At 44.9% G+C, this 16,291-nt stretch overlaps 1 protein-coding gene across 1 annotated transcript in view; it reads left to right on the plus strand.

The window, feature by feature from the left end:
- LOC126282058 (lutropin-choriogonadotropic hormone receptor-like) overlaps positions 1–16,291 on the plus strand; it is an 800,001-nt gene that overhangs the window by 321,694 nt on the left and 462,016 nt on the right. Inside the window, exon 3 of the mRNA XM_049981496.1 lies at positions 10,423–10,566. Coding sequence (XP_049837453.1) covers positions 10,423–10,566 — 144 coding nt within the window. The remainder of the gene's footprint in view (positions 1–10,422; positions 10,567–16,291) is intronic.

A 16,291-nucleotide genomic window follows, 5' to 3' on the forward strand; every position in this document is an offset into this window, starting at 1 on the left:
CACCAACATTTGTTCACGTTCCATTTCTCTGGAACTGAGGTGAGAGACTGGAAAAGAATAAACTGAGGGAAGCTTCCTTACCGTGTGCAACAGCAGCCAAATAAATGTACAACCACCGTGGCAGTATGCAGTGTACACGGTGTCGCTTAGATGGCTACTGGACAAGCATGGAAATAAATGAGGATTAAATCAAGACCCTAAGCTGCCGACAGGCATTGATATAGATCAACGGGGACAGTTGATAATGTGTGCCCCCACCGGGACTCGAACCAGGGATGTCCTGCTTACATGGGAGACGCTCTATCCATCAGAGCCACCGGGGGCACAGAGGATGGTGCGACTGCAAGGATTTATCCGTTGCACGCTCCCCGTTAGTCCCACGTTCCCAACTTAATGTCCACACACTACATTCGTAGTGTCCCTGACCATTACACTCATTACTCGCGGCAAACAATCGGACCGAGTCCCGTAAGAGTTCGGGCAATGCGTGTGCCTCCGCGCAGAAGAAGAAGGCAATGGCTGGTTAACCTTAACTATGTGGAGATGGATTTGTTCTTTCGGATATGTACGAAAGAACAGATACCATCTCCACAAAGCCTGGAAAGGGCCTTACTCATCTTGCTGTGGTTTACCGATCCTATCTGTGATCTCACGAATCGTGCCGCTACCGACGGCAGGTAGGTCAGCCTGTGCATATGAGACTGCAGCGTGCTGGAATGTTACAAGTGAAGGCTGCGTTCCCACCTGCGTGTTTATTTCCTCGTATGAACAGCTGTGTTAAAGTTTCACTTTGCTGCGGAGCCACAGTCATATAAAATTTTTTGAAAGATATAACCGCGGTATCGCCAAAAATAAATGCGAGGACATTGTGTAACAGGCTAATTTACTGGCAATTAGCATGACGTTTTCACTTGATATAATTGTGAAATAAAATAGATGAAAAAATCGAATGTTTAAATTTCGCTACTCTGTGTCTAAGCAATCTCTGACATAAACATGTTTATGCCAGTGGCTGTTTTAGACACATTGTAGTCATGTTTAAAAGCCGTGATTTGGTCATCTATTTTTCTTCCACAGCCATATCAAGTGAATGCTAATGCTAATGCTAATTACCAGTAAATTAGCCCATTACCCATGTTACTTTTTGCATAATTGGTTTATTTAACCGAACATAAGCCAAGCCAGCCGTTGTGGCCGAACGGTTTCAGGCGCTTCAGTCTGGAACCGCGCGACCGCTACGGTCGCAGTTTCCAATCCTGCCTCGGGCATTGATGTGGTGATGTCCTTAGGTTAGATTTAAGTAGTTCTAAGTCTAGGGGACTGATGACCTCAGATGTTAAGTCCCATAGCGCTCAGAGCCATTTGAACCATTTAACCGAAGATACGTAATTTTACTACTCAAGTCTAGTGAACTTTGATACTTGTGACACTTGAAAATGGGCTAAGGCCGAAATCTAGATTGTGGAATGAAACCTGTTGTACAGTTAAACACAGGACAATCAGCCTAATATAGCAGGCAAAAAGGTCTTGATTCTGAATAGGAGGCTATATAGAAAGCTGGAAGAAACGCTTAGTGAAGAACAATATGGTTTCATAAGCGGAACAGGAACACGAAATGCCCTTGGACTTTTAAGAACCATCACACAAAGATGCATAGAAAAGGACAAAGAAATGTATGCTGTATTCATGGAGTTTGAAAAGGCCTTCGATAGAGTGCAGTGGGATAAGCTGTTAGGTATCTTGAAAAATAATGGAGTAAAGTGGAAGGAGAGAAGATTGATCGCAAATCTGTATCTGAATCAGAATGCTCGGGTACGAATAGGTAATGGGATCTCTGAAGGCAGTAAGATTGAGAGAGGTGTTAGACGCTGTTGTCTCTCGCCGATCCTATTTAACATGTATCTGGAGGAAGTACTGGAAAGCTGTTTGGATGGGACAACAGGTGCCAGGATAGGTGGGCGGAAAATTGAATGTACAAGATTTGCAGAAAACATGGCGATCCTCCCAGAAAATCAAGAGAAGCTAACTCGAATACTAAATGACCTGAATGAAGCCTGGGCAGAATATGGTATGAAAATTAATAAAAGGAAAACTAAAAGAATGGTCGTAGGCCTAAAGAAAAGAAAAGTGAAAATTAAGATGGGTTCAGAAATCATAGAAGAAGTAAGAGCATTCAAGTATTTGGGAAGTTGGATTAAAGAGGACATGGATTGCCAACAAGATATCAAAGTGAGAATGGCTCTGGAGAAAGAGGCATTTCAAAAGCAGAATAGACTCCTAGCTAGTTGTTTAAACAAGTAATTAAGGAAGCGACTGGTTAAGTGCTTAATATGGAGCGTGGCCTTGTATGGAGTAGAACGTGGACCTTGAGAAAGTAGGATGAGACGAGAATTGAAGCTTGTGAAATGTGGATATGGCGTAGAATAGAGAAGATCATCTAGACTGATAACGTCATGAATGAAGAAGTACTCAGGAGAGTTGGAGAAGAACGGATGCTACTGACGGTGAAGAAAGGAGGCTAAACTGGACAGGCCACAATCTGAGAAGAGACTGCCCGCATCTCGAGGTCGTGCGGTAGCGCTCTCGCTTCCGGCGCCCGGGTTCGATTCCCGGCGGGGTCAGGGATTTTCTCTGCCTCGTGATGGCTGGGTGTTGTGTGATGTCCATAAGTTAGTTAGGTTTAAGTAGTTCTAAGTTCTAGGGGACTGATGACCATAGATGTTACGTCTCATAGGGCTCAGAGCCATTTGAACCATTTTAGAAGAGACTGCCTTCGAAGGTTTCGTTCCAGGAAAGAGAGGAAGGGCAGAACAAGGTTCCAGATGCTGCATGATGTCAGCAGGCCACAAGGATGGTACCAAAGAGTGAAGAGGAACGCAGAAGAGAGAGAAGCATGGAAGAGTATGCAGTCAAAACCTGCCGCAAAGCAGACAACCCAATGATGATAATGAACAGTTAAACGGCGGCTATATCTTTCAAAACCTATGTTAAACGTAGCTTATACTTTCTAGAATTAGTACAACTTTGTTTCCACCGTTTTGCAAAATACGGCAGTAGCGGCAAGTGGTGTTCAGGTGGCTGTCATAGGTGTTATACAATAAGCTTAGGTATCTGTAAACATAATGCCATAAAAATATTAGTCGATTTGTGATTGCATCATAAGGTTATTCTCGATTAAGTACGTCAACTTAAGCAGCCATTTCTCGCCATTTGCACGGAGCTTTAATTTTCTGCTTTAACATGAAAAAATCTGATGCTGTGGCTCTTAAAATGCTTGGTAAGACCAATGGTGAGGGAAGTATTAGTGGAAGAACTTGCAGAGAATGTTTTCAACGCCTTAAGAATGGTGATTTTGATGTCGAAGACCGGCATGGCGGTGGAAAACAGACGTATTCGTAGCTACTGAAACAGACGAAGACAGTCACAGGACATCATTATCGAAAGCAACTGATGCGTTCGAGTACAGCACTGAAACACAAACGGGCACAATACAGCGATAGACACGTTCAAATGGCTGGTTCAAATGGCTCTGAGCACTATGCGACTTAACAGCTGAGGTCATCAGTCCCCTAGAACTTAGAACTACTTAAACCTAAGCAACCTAAGGACATCACACACATCCATGCCCGAGACAGGATTAGAACCTGCGACCGTAGAGGTCTCGCGGTTCCAGGTTGAAGCGCCTAGAGCCGCTCGGCCACTACGGCCGGCGATAGACACGTAAAGGTAATTTTGCAGCAGGTCACTGCTCGATCTCATGTCGGGAAACCCGTATTCTCCATACGTCGCTCTCTCTGACTACAATCTTTCTCCCTCAGTGGCATTCAGTTTGGCTGACCAGCACTTCCAATTATATGAAGAAGTGCAAAAGTAAATGGATCCCCGGATCCCCACAAAAGACGCCCAGTTCTTCCACTACGAGATTCGTATGCAATCCGAAAGATGGGAGAATGTAGTGGTCAGCGATGGAAAATACTATGAATCACAATTTTTTTATGTTTTTCATAATAAAGCCCCGAACTTCGACAAAAAATGGTGGAAGCAAAGTTGTAGACCAAGTAATTCTCCAAAATTGTCAAATTCTAAAACTGATACATGTAAGAACATAACTGTTTTTACTCGGTCATAACCTTCAAGACCCCCTTCCCCTTTCCCCAATACCTCTCCCTTGGGTCCATAAATGACAGGAAATTTTTTTTTCTGCCATTGTGTCACGTCTCCACGTCGACCCATTTTAGTGCACTGATTTCACAGAAACCGAATTGCACCGTTTCTGTGTGACGACTTTTATGGTACCAGTTCTGCACCGTGTGCACTGCTCCAAAGCGACCAGTTTGCTCTTTCAAGCGAATGACTATTACAATGTCCAGTGAGTTCTAACATTCTGCGTGGTGTCTGTCTGTTCTAAGGCGTGTCTCCCTACCACTTTCGCGCAACGACGCTCTGAGCGTGTTTTTTAGGGAACTGACTAGTTTGAACCTGGGGCCTCTTCCTGGTAAGGAGACGCCAGACCACACATGACATGTAGAGTTCAGAAGAATTCAGTGAGGCTAGCGATGATATAATCAAATACATAATGATTTCAGCGTCAGCTCTACTGCACTCCATATGAACGAATCTTAATACCAACTAAATTTAGTGGAAGGGGTTCAAGATTTTCCTATTTTTAGTTTGCTGGTAAAATAACGTCGAAAAAGCGGTTAACTTTACCATTTTAATTTTTATTCTACTCACAAAACATTGTTTATAAATTTTACTATTGATAAAAGGAAATATTTTAATTTAGGATGATAAAAACCAACTGCGCTCAACAAAACTGTGAACAAATATTCCCTGAATGGGTTTCCAAGTTCTGTAATGGATCGAAGGATGACCTATGCCATATCACATCTTTAAACTAGGTTTAAATTAAGTTTCATAAAAGAGAAAACTATCAAAATGGTCTACAGTGACCCTCAATTATCTTTAATTACTTATTTAACTTGTAAATTACAGTAGATGATGTGGCTTCTCGATAATTGTATATAACAGAAAAATCATCGCGTTTCAGATTTAAATTTCAAGTAGCAAATGTGAATACCACGAAGTTTAATTGCCGATCGACACTAGTATTACGTAGAAAGGGTATGTAACAGATGAGATTTCTGCAGTTCTCATTGGAGCCTTATGCGCTCTTATGCGGCATCACGTGCGTTCATTACCTTGTCGATGGTTAGGCAGTGTCAGGGGCGGCTGGCGGCGCAGCTCCACACAGCTCGTCATCTCAGTAGCAACTCTCTCGAACTTATCCTTACTACTGTTTACTGAAGTTGGTTTAAGAAAAAGATATATGGCTGTGTTTTCAACCTACCAGTCAGTGTCTCAATGTCAACCTTAAGGTCCTCCTACAAAAATTCTGTATATCCAACGAGAAACGTTATATTTTTTGGTGGGGCAATGTTTTTAATGTTTGGTACGTAACAGAGACGCGTATAGTCTCCCGCTAAAACTTGCAGCTGGTGTGGCCCTTTTAGTGTTATCGTAAGATCTACATTGTTCTTCTGGGGCTGGGCTGTGTGGCCGTGCGGTTCTAGGCGCTTCAGTCTGGAACCGCGTGACAGTTACGGTCGCAGGTTCGAATCCTGCCTCGGGCATGGATGTGTGTGACGTCCTTAGGTTAGTTAGGTTTAAGTAGTTCTAGCCACTGTTCTTCTGGAGGGCTCTATCTTTTAACATGGGCTGGGAGATGGACCTCTTGGCGGTCGGCCGGCAATGCGGGTGCCCCATTGTCCTGCTCTTATCGTAGGGGCTTGTAGCCTACATGGCTCTACTCTCGGCTTCTGTTCTCCTTTCTCCCCTCGGAACTGCGTCTTTTTCACGGTGGGTAAGTATGACATGCATTTAGACATTCTTGTGTTAGTCTGTGGTATTCCACTTGCTCACTCATTGATCGTATTACTTTGGTTAATTTAATGTCAGGATTTACTCGGAGCTATGTGACATATTGCCGGATTCGCTATCATGTCAGCTTTTTCATGGAAGGTGTTAGATTTGCCTGACACCTTACAGAGTATGGCATGTCCGTAGCCATGAGGGTATTTATGTTACTATATGCAGTCTCTGCAGCTACAGAGAGTCCCTTTAATCAGCCATAGTGCCAGTAGTGTCAGTGTCGCCCTAACCGCCGTGTGCTTCACGTCTGCTGTGCAGCGAGCTACCTTAATTTAAGTACTAACTGTATTTTTCTTACTTGTCACTTCTTCTTCCGTGTGTTTTTGCTTTTAGGAACCCTTAATTGACGAGTGCTATTAATAGTGTTCCATAGATTTCGTGTTTGTTTCGAATACAGTCAGAGAGAGTCTCTTTAGTCAACCATAGTGCCAGTAGTGCTAGTGTTTGTTTTGAATACAGTCCAGAGACAGGTAGTGCTGTTTTCATTGTTTTCTACAAGAAGTGGCTAGCAGTCACAGTTTAGTCAATAATCAGCCACCCTTAGTGAATTAGCAGTCTAGTTAAAAGTTGATTAAGTCTCTTCAGTAAATTGATTCCTTAGGATGGATAGGATGTGTGACTGCAGTGTACGGACGCAGGAGGGGCTGGCCACTCTTCGTGAACAGCTGAGCGTGTTGATGGCCGCGATCAGCCGTCTTCAGGCTGCTGCCTCGGAGTGTAGCGGCAGTGGGGAGTCTGGTGCGTAGCAAGGTACACCCCAGGTGTCACATGCTTCACCCACTGTCCCTGCTGTCGAGACATCTTCGCGGGTACCGGGCGCGGTTGGGCCACCCTCTCCCCAAGGGGAGTGGCGGGTTCAGCGGAGTTCGAGGCGCACGAGGCGGAGGGTCAATGTGGAGGCTGGCCGTGTGGCGTCGCCCGCTCTGCCTGTGAGTGGACATGTGGCTGTTCCTCCAGCAAGGTTCGAGTAGGCACACGGGGGGAGGGGTTTATTAGTTATTGGGAGCTCCAACGTTAGGCGGGTGATGGAGCCCCTTAGGGAAATAGCGGAAAGGTCGGGGAAGAAGGCCAGTGTTCACTCTGTCTGCTTGCCGGGGGGTCTCATCCGAGATGTGGAGGGAGCCCTACCGGCGGCGTTAGGGAGCACTGGGTGCACCCGACTGCAAATTGTTGCTCATGTCGGCACCAATGACTCCTGCCGTCTGGGTTCAGAGGTCATCCTCAGTTCGTACAGGGGGTTGGTGGAGTTGGTGAGGGCGGAAAGCCTCGCTCACGGGGTGAAATCAGAGCTAACTATTTGTAGTATCGTTCCCAGAACCGATCGCGGTCCTCTGGTTTGGAGCCGAGTGGAAGGCTTAAACCAGAGGCTCAGACGATTCTGCGGAGAGCTGGGGTGCAAATTTCTCGACCTCCGCTATAGGGTGGAGAAATGTAGGGTCCCCCTGAATAGGTCAGGCGTGCACTACACGCCGGAAGCGGCTACGAGGGTAGCGGAGTACGTGTGTAGTGCACATGGTGGTTTTTTAGGTTAGAGAATTCCCTCCCTAGGCCAGACAAGACGCCTCCTAAGACGCGGCAAGGCAGGAGTAGGCTAAATGCAACAGGGAATAACAATATTAATGTGCTAATAGTAAACTGCAGGAGCGTCTATAGAAAGGTCCCAGAACTGATCTCATTAATAAACGGTCACAACGCCCATATAGTACTAGCGACAGAAAGTTGGCTGAAACCAGACGTAAACAGTAATGAAATCCTAAACTCAGATTAGAATGCATACCGCAGAGACAGGCTGGACAGTGAAGGGGGAGGCGTGTTTATAGCGATAAGAAGTGCAATAGTATCGAAGGAAATTGACGGAGATTCGAATTGTGAAATGATTTGGGTGAAGGTCACGGTTAAAGCAGGCTCTGACATGGTAATTTTATGTCTCTATAGGCCCCCGGGCTCAGCAGCTGTTGTGGCTCAGCACTTGAAGAATAATTTGGAAAATATTTCTAGTAGATTACCCCACCATGTTATAGTTCTGGGTGGAGATTTTAATTTTCCGGATATAGACTGGGAGACTCAAACGTTCATAACGGGTGATAGGGACAAAGAATGGAGTGAAATTTTTTAAAGTGCTTTATCTGAAAACTACCTTGAGCAGTTAAACAGAGAACCGACTCGTGGCGATAACATATTAGACTTTCTGGTGACAAACAGACCCGAACTATTTGAAACAGTTAACGCAGAACAGGGAATCAGCGATCATAAAGCGGTTACGGCATCGATGATTTGAGCCGTAAACACAAATATTAAAAAAGGTAGGAAGATTTTTCTGTTTAGCAAAAGCGACAAAAAGCAGATTACAGATTACCTGACGGCTCAACACAAAAGTTTTGTCTCAAGTACAGATAGTGTTGAGGATCAGTGGACCAAGTTCAAAACCATCGTACAATATGCGTTAGATGAGTATGTGCCAAGCAAGATCGTAAGAGATGGGAAAGAGCCACCGTGGTGCAACAACCGAGTTAGAAAACTGCTGCGGAAGCAAAGGGAACTTCACAGCAAACATAAACATAGCCAAAGCCTTGCAGACAAACAAAAATTACGCGAAGCGAAATGTAGTGTGAGGAGGGCTATGCGAGAGGCTTTCAATGAATTTGAAAGTAAAGTTCTATGTACTGACTTAGCAGAAAATCCTAAGAAATTTTGGTCCTATGTCAAAGCGGTAGGTGGATCATAACAAAATGTCCAGACACTCTGTGACCAAAATGGTACAGAAACAGAGGATGACGGACTAAAGGCCGAAATACTAAATGTCTTCTTCCAAAGCTGTTTCACAGAGGAAGACTGCACTGTGCTTCCTTCTCTAGATTGTCGCACAGTTGACAAAATGGTAGATATCTAAATAGACGAAAGAGGGATAGAGAAACAATTAAAATCGCTCACAAGATGAAAGGCCGCTGGTCCTGGTGGGATATCAGTTCGATTTTACACAGAGTACGCGAAGGAACTTGCCCCCCTTCTTGCAGCGGTGTACCGTATGTCTCTAGAAGAGCGAAGCGTTCCAAAGGATTGGAAAAGGGCACAGATCATCCCCGTTGTCAAGAAGGGACGTCGAACAGATATGCAGAACTATAGACCTATATCTCTAACGTCGATCTGTTGCAGAATTTTGATACACGTTCGAGTATAATGTCTTTTCTGGAGACTAGAAATCTAGTCTGTAGGAATCAGCATGGGTTTCGAAAAAGACGGTCGTGTGAAACCCAGCTCGCGCTATTCGTCCACGCGACTCAGTTGGCCATAGAGACGGGCTCCCAGGTAGATGCCGTGTTTCTTGACTTCCGCAAGGCGTTTGACACAGTTCCCCACAGTCGTTTAATGAACAAAGTAAGACCATATGGACTATCAGACCAATTGTGTGATTGGATTGAAGAGTTCCTAGATAACACAACGCAGCATGTTATTCTCATTGGAGAGAAGTCTTCCGAAGTAAGAGTGATTTCAGGTGTGCCGCAAGGGAGTGTCATAGGACCTTTGCTATTCATAATATACATAAATGTCCTGGTGGATGACATCGGAAGTTCACTGAGGCTTTTTGCAGATGATGCTGTGGTGTATCGAGAGGTTGCAACAATGAAAAATTGTACTGAAATGCAGGAGGATCTGCAGCGAATTGACGCATGGTGCACGGAATGGCAATTGAATATCAATGTAGACAAGTGTAATGTGCTGCGAATACATAGAAAGATAGGTCCCTTACCATTTAGCTACAAAATAGCAGGACAGCAACTGGAAGCAGTTAATTCCATAATTATCTGGGAGTACGCATTTGGAGTGATTTAAAATGGAATGATCATATAAAGTTGATCGTCGGTAAAGCAGATGCCAGACTGAGATTCATTGGAAGAATCCTAAGGAATTGCAATCCGACAACAAAGGAAGTAGGTTACAGTACGCTTGTTTGTCCACTGCTTCAATACTGCTCATCAGTGTGGGATCCGCACCAGATAGGGTTGATAAAAGAGATAGAGAAGATCCAACGGAGAGCAGCGCGCTTCGTCACAGGATCATTTAGTAATCGAGAAAGCGTTACGGAGATAATAGGTAAACTCCAGTAGAAGACTCTGCAGGAGAGACGCTCAGTAGCTCGGTACGGGCTTTTGTTAAAGTTGCGAGAACATACCTTCACCGAGGAGTGAAGCAGTATATTGCTCCGTCCTACGTATATCTCGCGAAGAGACCATGAGGATAAAATCAGAGAGATTAGAGCCCACACAGAAACATACCGACAATCCTTCTTTCCACGTACAATACGAGACTAGAATAGAAGGGAGAACCGATAGAGGTACTCAGGGTACCCTCCGCCACACACCGTCAGGTGGCTTGCGGAGTATGGATGTAGATGTAGATGTAGATGTACACGGCGAGTTGGACGTGCACCTCATCATCAGACGCTCCCAGTACCTGACAATGCTAGCAGCTGTGGCGCGGCGTGTGTTGCAGGCAGCTGGACCAGAACAAGCTGTGGTGGCTGCGGGCGGACGCCTTCGTGCGCCTGCGACAGCTGCGCAACCTGAGGCTCGACTCCAACGGGCTGACCGCCGTGCCCACGGACGCCCTCAAGCCGCTCGCCCAACTGGAGGCCCTGTGAGTACACCTCAGCACTCGCTTGCAGTCCCTCACTGCTGTTTCCTCTTCTTACGATAACAGTAACACAAATTTAATCTTGTACACTGAGCACCTCAGGCGTGAAATCGAACGCACTAAGGGACACATGTTGTCACGATTTACTTTCTTTCTTTCGCTCTGGACTGTTTTCCGCGCCGACCTCACCTAATTCTGGTACACGTCGGTGCATCCTTACATATAAAATTCTCGTGTCAGTGTTAGTTGCCATACTCCTCAGAAAAGGCTCGTTCGATTCTGATGAAATTTTACATGTATATCCGGTAGGTCTGAGAATCAGTAGGAATCTATTTTTCATACTCCTAAGTGATAAGGGTTCTCCGCCCCCAATAAATTTTTCTTATTTTTTGGACACAATTTTTTTATTATTTTTTATGATGTGGCATTAAAAATACACACAACTCTAAATTTTCGCCCTTCTACCACCAACCCCTATTTTTGATAGCGATTTTAGAAATTTAATTGCACTACTGGCCATTAAAATTGCTACACCACAAAGATGACGTGCTACAGACGCGAAATTTAACCAACAGGAAGAAGATGCTGTGATATGCAAATGATTAGCTTTTCAGAGAATTCACACAAGGTGGGCGGCGGTGGCGACACCTACAACGTGCTGATATGAGGAAAGTTTCCAATCGATTTCTCATACACAAACAGCAGTTGACCGGCGTTGCCTGGTGAAACGTTATTGTGATGCCTCGTGTAAGGAGGAGAAATGCGTACCGTACGCTTCAGACTTTGATAAAGGTCGGATTGTAGCCTATCGCGACTGCGGTTTATCGTATCGCGACATTGCTGCTCGCGTTGGTCGAGATCCAATGACTGTTTGCACAATATCGAATCTGTGGGTTCAGGAGGGTAATACTGAAAGCCGTGCTGGACCCCAACGGCCTCGTATCACTAGCAGTCAAGATGACAAGCATCTTATCCGCATGTCTGTAACGGATCGTGCAGCCACGTCTCGATCCCTGAGTCAACCGATGGGAACGTTTGCAAGACAACAACCATCTGGACGAACAGTTCGACGACATTTGCAGCAGCTTGGACTATCAGCTCGGATACCATGGCTGCGGTTACCCTTGACGCTGCATCATAGACACGAGCGCCTGCGATGCTGTACTCAACGACGAACCTGGGTGCACGAATGGCAAAACGTCAATTTTTCAGATGAATCCAGGTTCTGTTTACAGCAACATGATGCTCGTATCCTTGTTTGGCGACATCGCGGTGAACGCACATTGGAAGCGTGTATTCGTCATCGCCATACTGGTATATCACCCAGCGTGATGGTAAGGGGTTCCATTGGTTACACGTATCGGTCACCTCTTGTTCGCAATGACGGCAGATGTGTTATGACCCGTGGCTCTACCCTTCATTCGCTCCCTGCGATACCCTACATTTCTGCAGGATAATGAACGACCGCATGTTGCAGGTCCTGTACGGGCCTTTCAGGACACAGAAAATTTTCGATCGCTGCTCTGGCCAGAACATTCTCCAGATGTCTCACCAATTGAAAACGTCTGCTCAGTGGTGGCCGAGCAACTGGCTCGTAACAGTACGCCAGTCACTACACTTGATGAACCTTGGTATCGTGTTGAAGCTGCATGGGCAGCTGTATATGTACACGCCATCCAAGCTCTGTTTGACTCAATGCCAAGGCGTATCAAGGCCCATATTACCGGCCAGAGGTTGTTGTTGTGGGTACTGATTTCTCAGGATCTATGCACCCAAAGTGCGTGAAAATGTAATCACATGTCAGTTCTAGCATAATATATTTGTCCAATGAATAGCCTTTTATCATCTGCATTTCTTCTTGGTGTAGCAATTTAATGGCTAGTGGTGTATATGAAATCCTCATGTCACATTGTTATTTGCCATACTCCTCCGAAACGGCTCGATCGATTCTGATGAAATTTTAAATGTATATTCAGTACGTCTGAGAATCAGTCGTAATTTATTTTTCATACCCTTAAGTGATACGGGTGGTCCACCCCAAAAATTTTTCTTATTTTTTGGACAGAACGTTTTTTTAAATTTATTTATGATGTGGCATTACTTCATACAAGTAACCGTAAATTTTCACCCTTCTACCACCAACCTTCTACCACCAAATAGCGATTTTAGTAATTTAATAATTTCAACCCCTGTCGACAACAGATCAGTTATCACTTGATCAATTATTCCCGCCAGGTGTCTAAAGGTGATAGTCTTTCACTATTCGATAGATAGTTGATTGAAGAAAACGTACCAAAAGCAACGACTCTAATATCCCTCTTTGAATCGACGTAACTAGACCGAGAAGTTTAACTAGGTAGCACGCGTCATTCGCCAAACCGACATTTAAGCCTAGCGCACACGCATCGATTTTTGTCGTACCGAAATATTTGGTAGAATCAAATTCTTTTAGTGGGACAAAGAAGTTCCTATGCTCTCCTTTGTTTCTCCAAAAGAATTTAGTCGCACAATATTTTTACGTACGATAAAAATCGATGCGTGTGCGCTTGGCCTTTTCATAATGCTCACGAACACGTTTCGACACGAAATTTCCGCTACGTTTGCATGCTCTTGGACAACCCGTGTATCGGCTGCAATTGTTAAATCCGTGCGATCTGCCGTAGAAAAGCTAGAACCAATAGTGACCGATACTGCCGGACTTTCCCCTAAGCCTTTTCTCACTCCCTACACAGTTTTCGGCCATTATTATTGTTTGTGCCACGAGCTCCCGCCAATAACGGGTATTGTGTTACACGTATACATAGTGTTACACGTATACATTATTCTTACAGTCTAGAGACAATTTATATGACAAAACAGCGTTTGCCAGTTCAGCTATAACATATAAAGGTTTTCAGAGGCGGAACGAAGTTCGCCGGGTATAGCTAGTTCGTTTCTCAAATCGTAGTAAGCCTGTATCTGGAAGTCTTAAGGTCCTGGGTGTTACAAGCAAAATACACTCTATGCAAAACGAAAGAATCATCCAAACGGGTCGGAAATTGGTTGGTGTGATGCACAAGTACAGAAAAACAAATTATTAGAATTTCAGAAAAATATAATTATTTATTCGAGAGAAAGAGCTGCACAATCTCATCAAGTCAATAATGTGTTGCTCCACCTGTGGCCCTTACGCGAAGAGTTTTTCGGCTTAGAAGAGACTGATAGAATTGTACGTTCTCCTGAGGAGTATCGTGCCAAGTTCTGTCCAATTCGCACTTTGGATCATCAAAATCCCGAGATGCTTTGATTGCCCTGTCCATAATGCTCCAAACGCTCTGAACTGGGGAGAGATACGGCAACCTTTCTGACCAAGGTAAGGTTTGGCAAGTAGACAGTAGAAACCATCACTGTGCGTGGGCGGTCGTTGTCTTGCTGAAATGTAAGCCCAGGATAGCTTGCCATGGAAGGCAACAAAACGGGCTGCATAATATCGTCGATGCACCGCTGTGCTATAAGGATGCCCCTGATAACAACCACAGGATTCATGCTATGAAAATAAGTGGCATCCCAGACCATCACTCCGTATGGCGGGCGATAGTCAGGTTGGTACCTCACCCCTCTCAAGGGCGTCTTCATACACGTCTTTGCTGGTCATCGGTCTTCATTTCGAAGCGGTGCTCATCACTGAATACAATTCTACCCCATTCAATGAGATTCCAGACCGAAGACGTGTCTGTAGACTCCGCATACAGTGTATTTATTTGTGCTTGCCAAACCCTACCTTGGCCAGAAACGTCGCCGGATGTCTTCCACAAACGGGAACGTTGCGAGCATCATGGAGAGGACCCTCCATCCAGCTCGGGATTTTGACGATCTAAAGAGCCTAGACACAATTTGACACGATACCCCTTAGCAGGACATCTAACTACTCTATCAGTGAATGCCAAGCCGAAAAACTGCTTGCGTGCAGACCAGAGGTGGACTGATTTGCTCAGTTTGTTAAGTTCTTTCTCTTGAATATTCATTATTGGACTTTAAAATTGCTACACCAAGAAGAAATGCAGATGATAAACGGGTATTCATTGGAAACATATATTACACTAGAACTGACATACGATTACATTTTCACGCAATTTGGGTGCATAGATCCTGAGAAATCAGTACCCAGAACAACCACCTCTGGCCGTAATATCGGCCTTGATACGCCTGGGCATTGATTCAAACAGAGCTTGGATGGCGTGTACAGGTACAGCTGCCCATGCAGCTTCAACACGATACCACAGTTCATCAAGAGTAGTGACTGGCGTATTGTGATGAGCCACTTACTCGGCCACCACTGACCAGACGTTATAACTTGGTGAGAGATCTCGAGAATGTGCTGGCCAGGGCAGAGGTCGAACATTTTCTGTATCCAGAAAGGCCTGTACAGGACCTGCAATATTCGGTCGTTCATTAGCCTGCTGAAATGTAGGGTTTCGCAAGGATCGAATGAAGGGTAGAGCCACAGGTCGTAACACATCTTAAATGTAACGTCCACTAACAACAGGTGACCGAGACGTGTAACCAATGGCACCCCATCCATCACGTCGGGTGATACGCCAGTACAGCGATGACGAATACACGCTTCCAATGTGCGTTCACCGCGATGTCGCCAAACACGGATGCGACCATCATCATCCTGCAAGCACAACCTGGATTCATCCGAAAAAGTGACGTTTTGCCATTCGTACACCCAGGTCCGTCGTTGAGTACACCATCGCAGGCGCTCCTGTCTGTGATGCACCGTCAGGGGAACCGCAACTATGGTCTCCGATCTGATAGTCCATGCTGATCCAAACGTCGTCGAACTGTTCGTGCAGATGGTTGTTGTCTGCGAACGTCCCCATCTGTTGACTCAGGGATCGAGACGTGGCTGCACGATCCGTTACAGACATGCGGATAAGATGCCTGTCATCTCGACTGCTAGTGATACGAGGCCGTTGGGATGCAGCCCGGCGTTCCGTATTACCCTCCTGAACCCACCGATTCCATATTCTGCTAACAGTCATTGGATCTCGACCAACGCGAGCAGCAATGTCACGATACGATAAACCGCAATGGCGATAGGCTACAATCCGACCTTTATCAAAGTCGGTACGCCTTTCTCCTCCTTACACGAGGCATCACACCATCGTTTCACCAGACAACGCCGGTCAACTGCTGTTTTGTGTATCAGAAATCGGTTGGAAACATTCCTCGTGTCAGCACGTTGTAGGTGTCGCCACCGGCCCCAAACTTGTGTGAATGCTCTGAAAAGCTAACCATTTGCATATCACAGCATCTTCTTCCTATCGGTTAAATTTAGTGTCTGTAGCACGTCATCTTCGTGGTGTGGCAATTTTAATGGCCAGTAGTGTATCACCCAGTTTTACCAATTCTTTCGGATAAGTCCTTCATGTTGTGTAGATTAAATATTTTCGTGGAGTGTGTTCTATATCATTAGTTTTTCAATTTTTAGCAGATATCAAATTTCACAAACATTTAAAACATTGCGCCAGAGGCACCCAAAGGACTGTTTATAATTACATCGAACAATATTGTAGAATAATCACCATTTGAAAAAAACACTTAAGGAAAATTTTAAAATTCCGAAAACATTTAACTGAAACAATCTTTTAATTCGCGTAATTCGTCGGAAAATGAGGGTTTGTTTAAAACTATAATTCACAAAAGATTTGAATAGAGACGCAGTGTTGAATAGTTTTGAAAC

The sequence above is a fragment of the Schistocerca gregaria genome, chromosome 7 (genome assembly GCF_023897955.1).
Source record: "Schistocerca gregaria isolate iqSchGreg1 chromosome 7, iqSchGreg1.2, whole genome shotgun sequence".
Classification (NCBI taxonomy): Eukaryota; Metazoa; Arthropoda; class Insecta; order Orthoptera; family Acrididae; genus Schistocerca; species Schistocerca gregaria.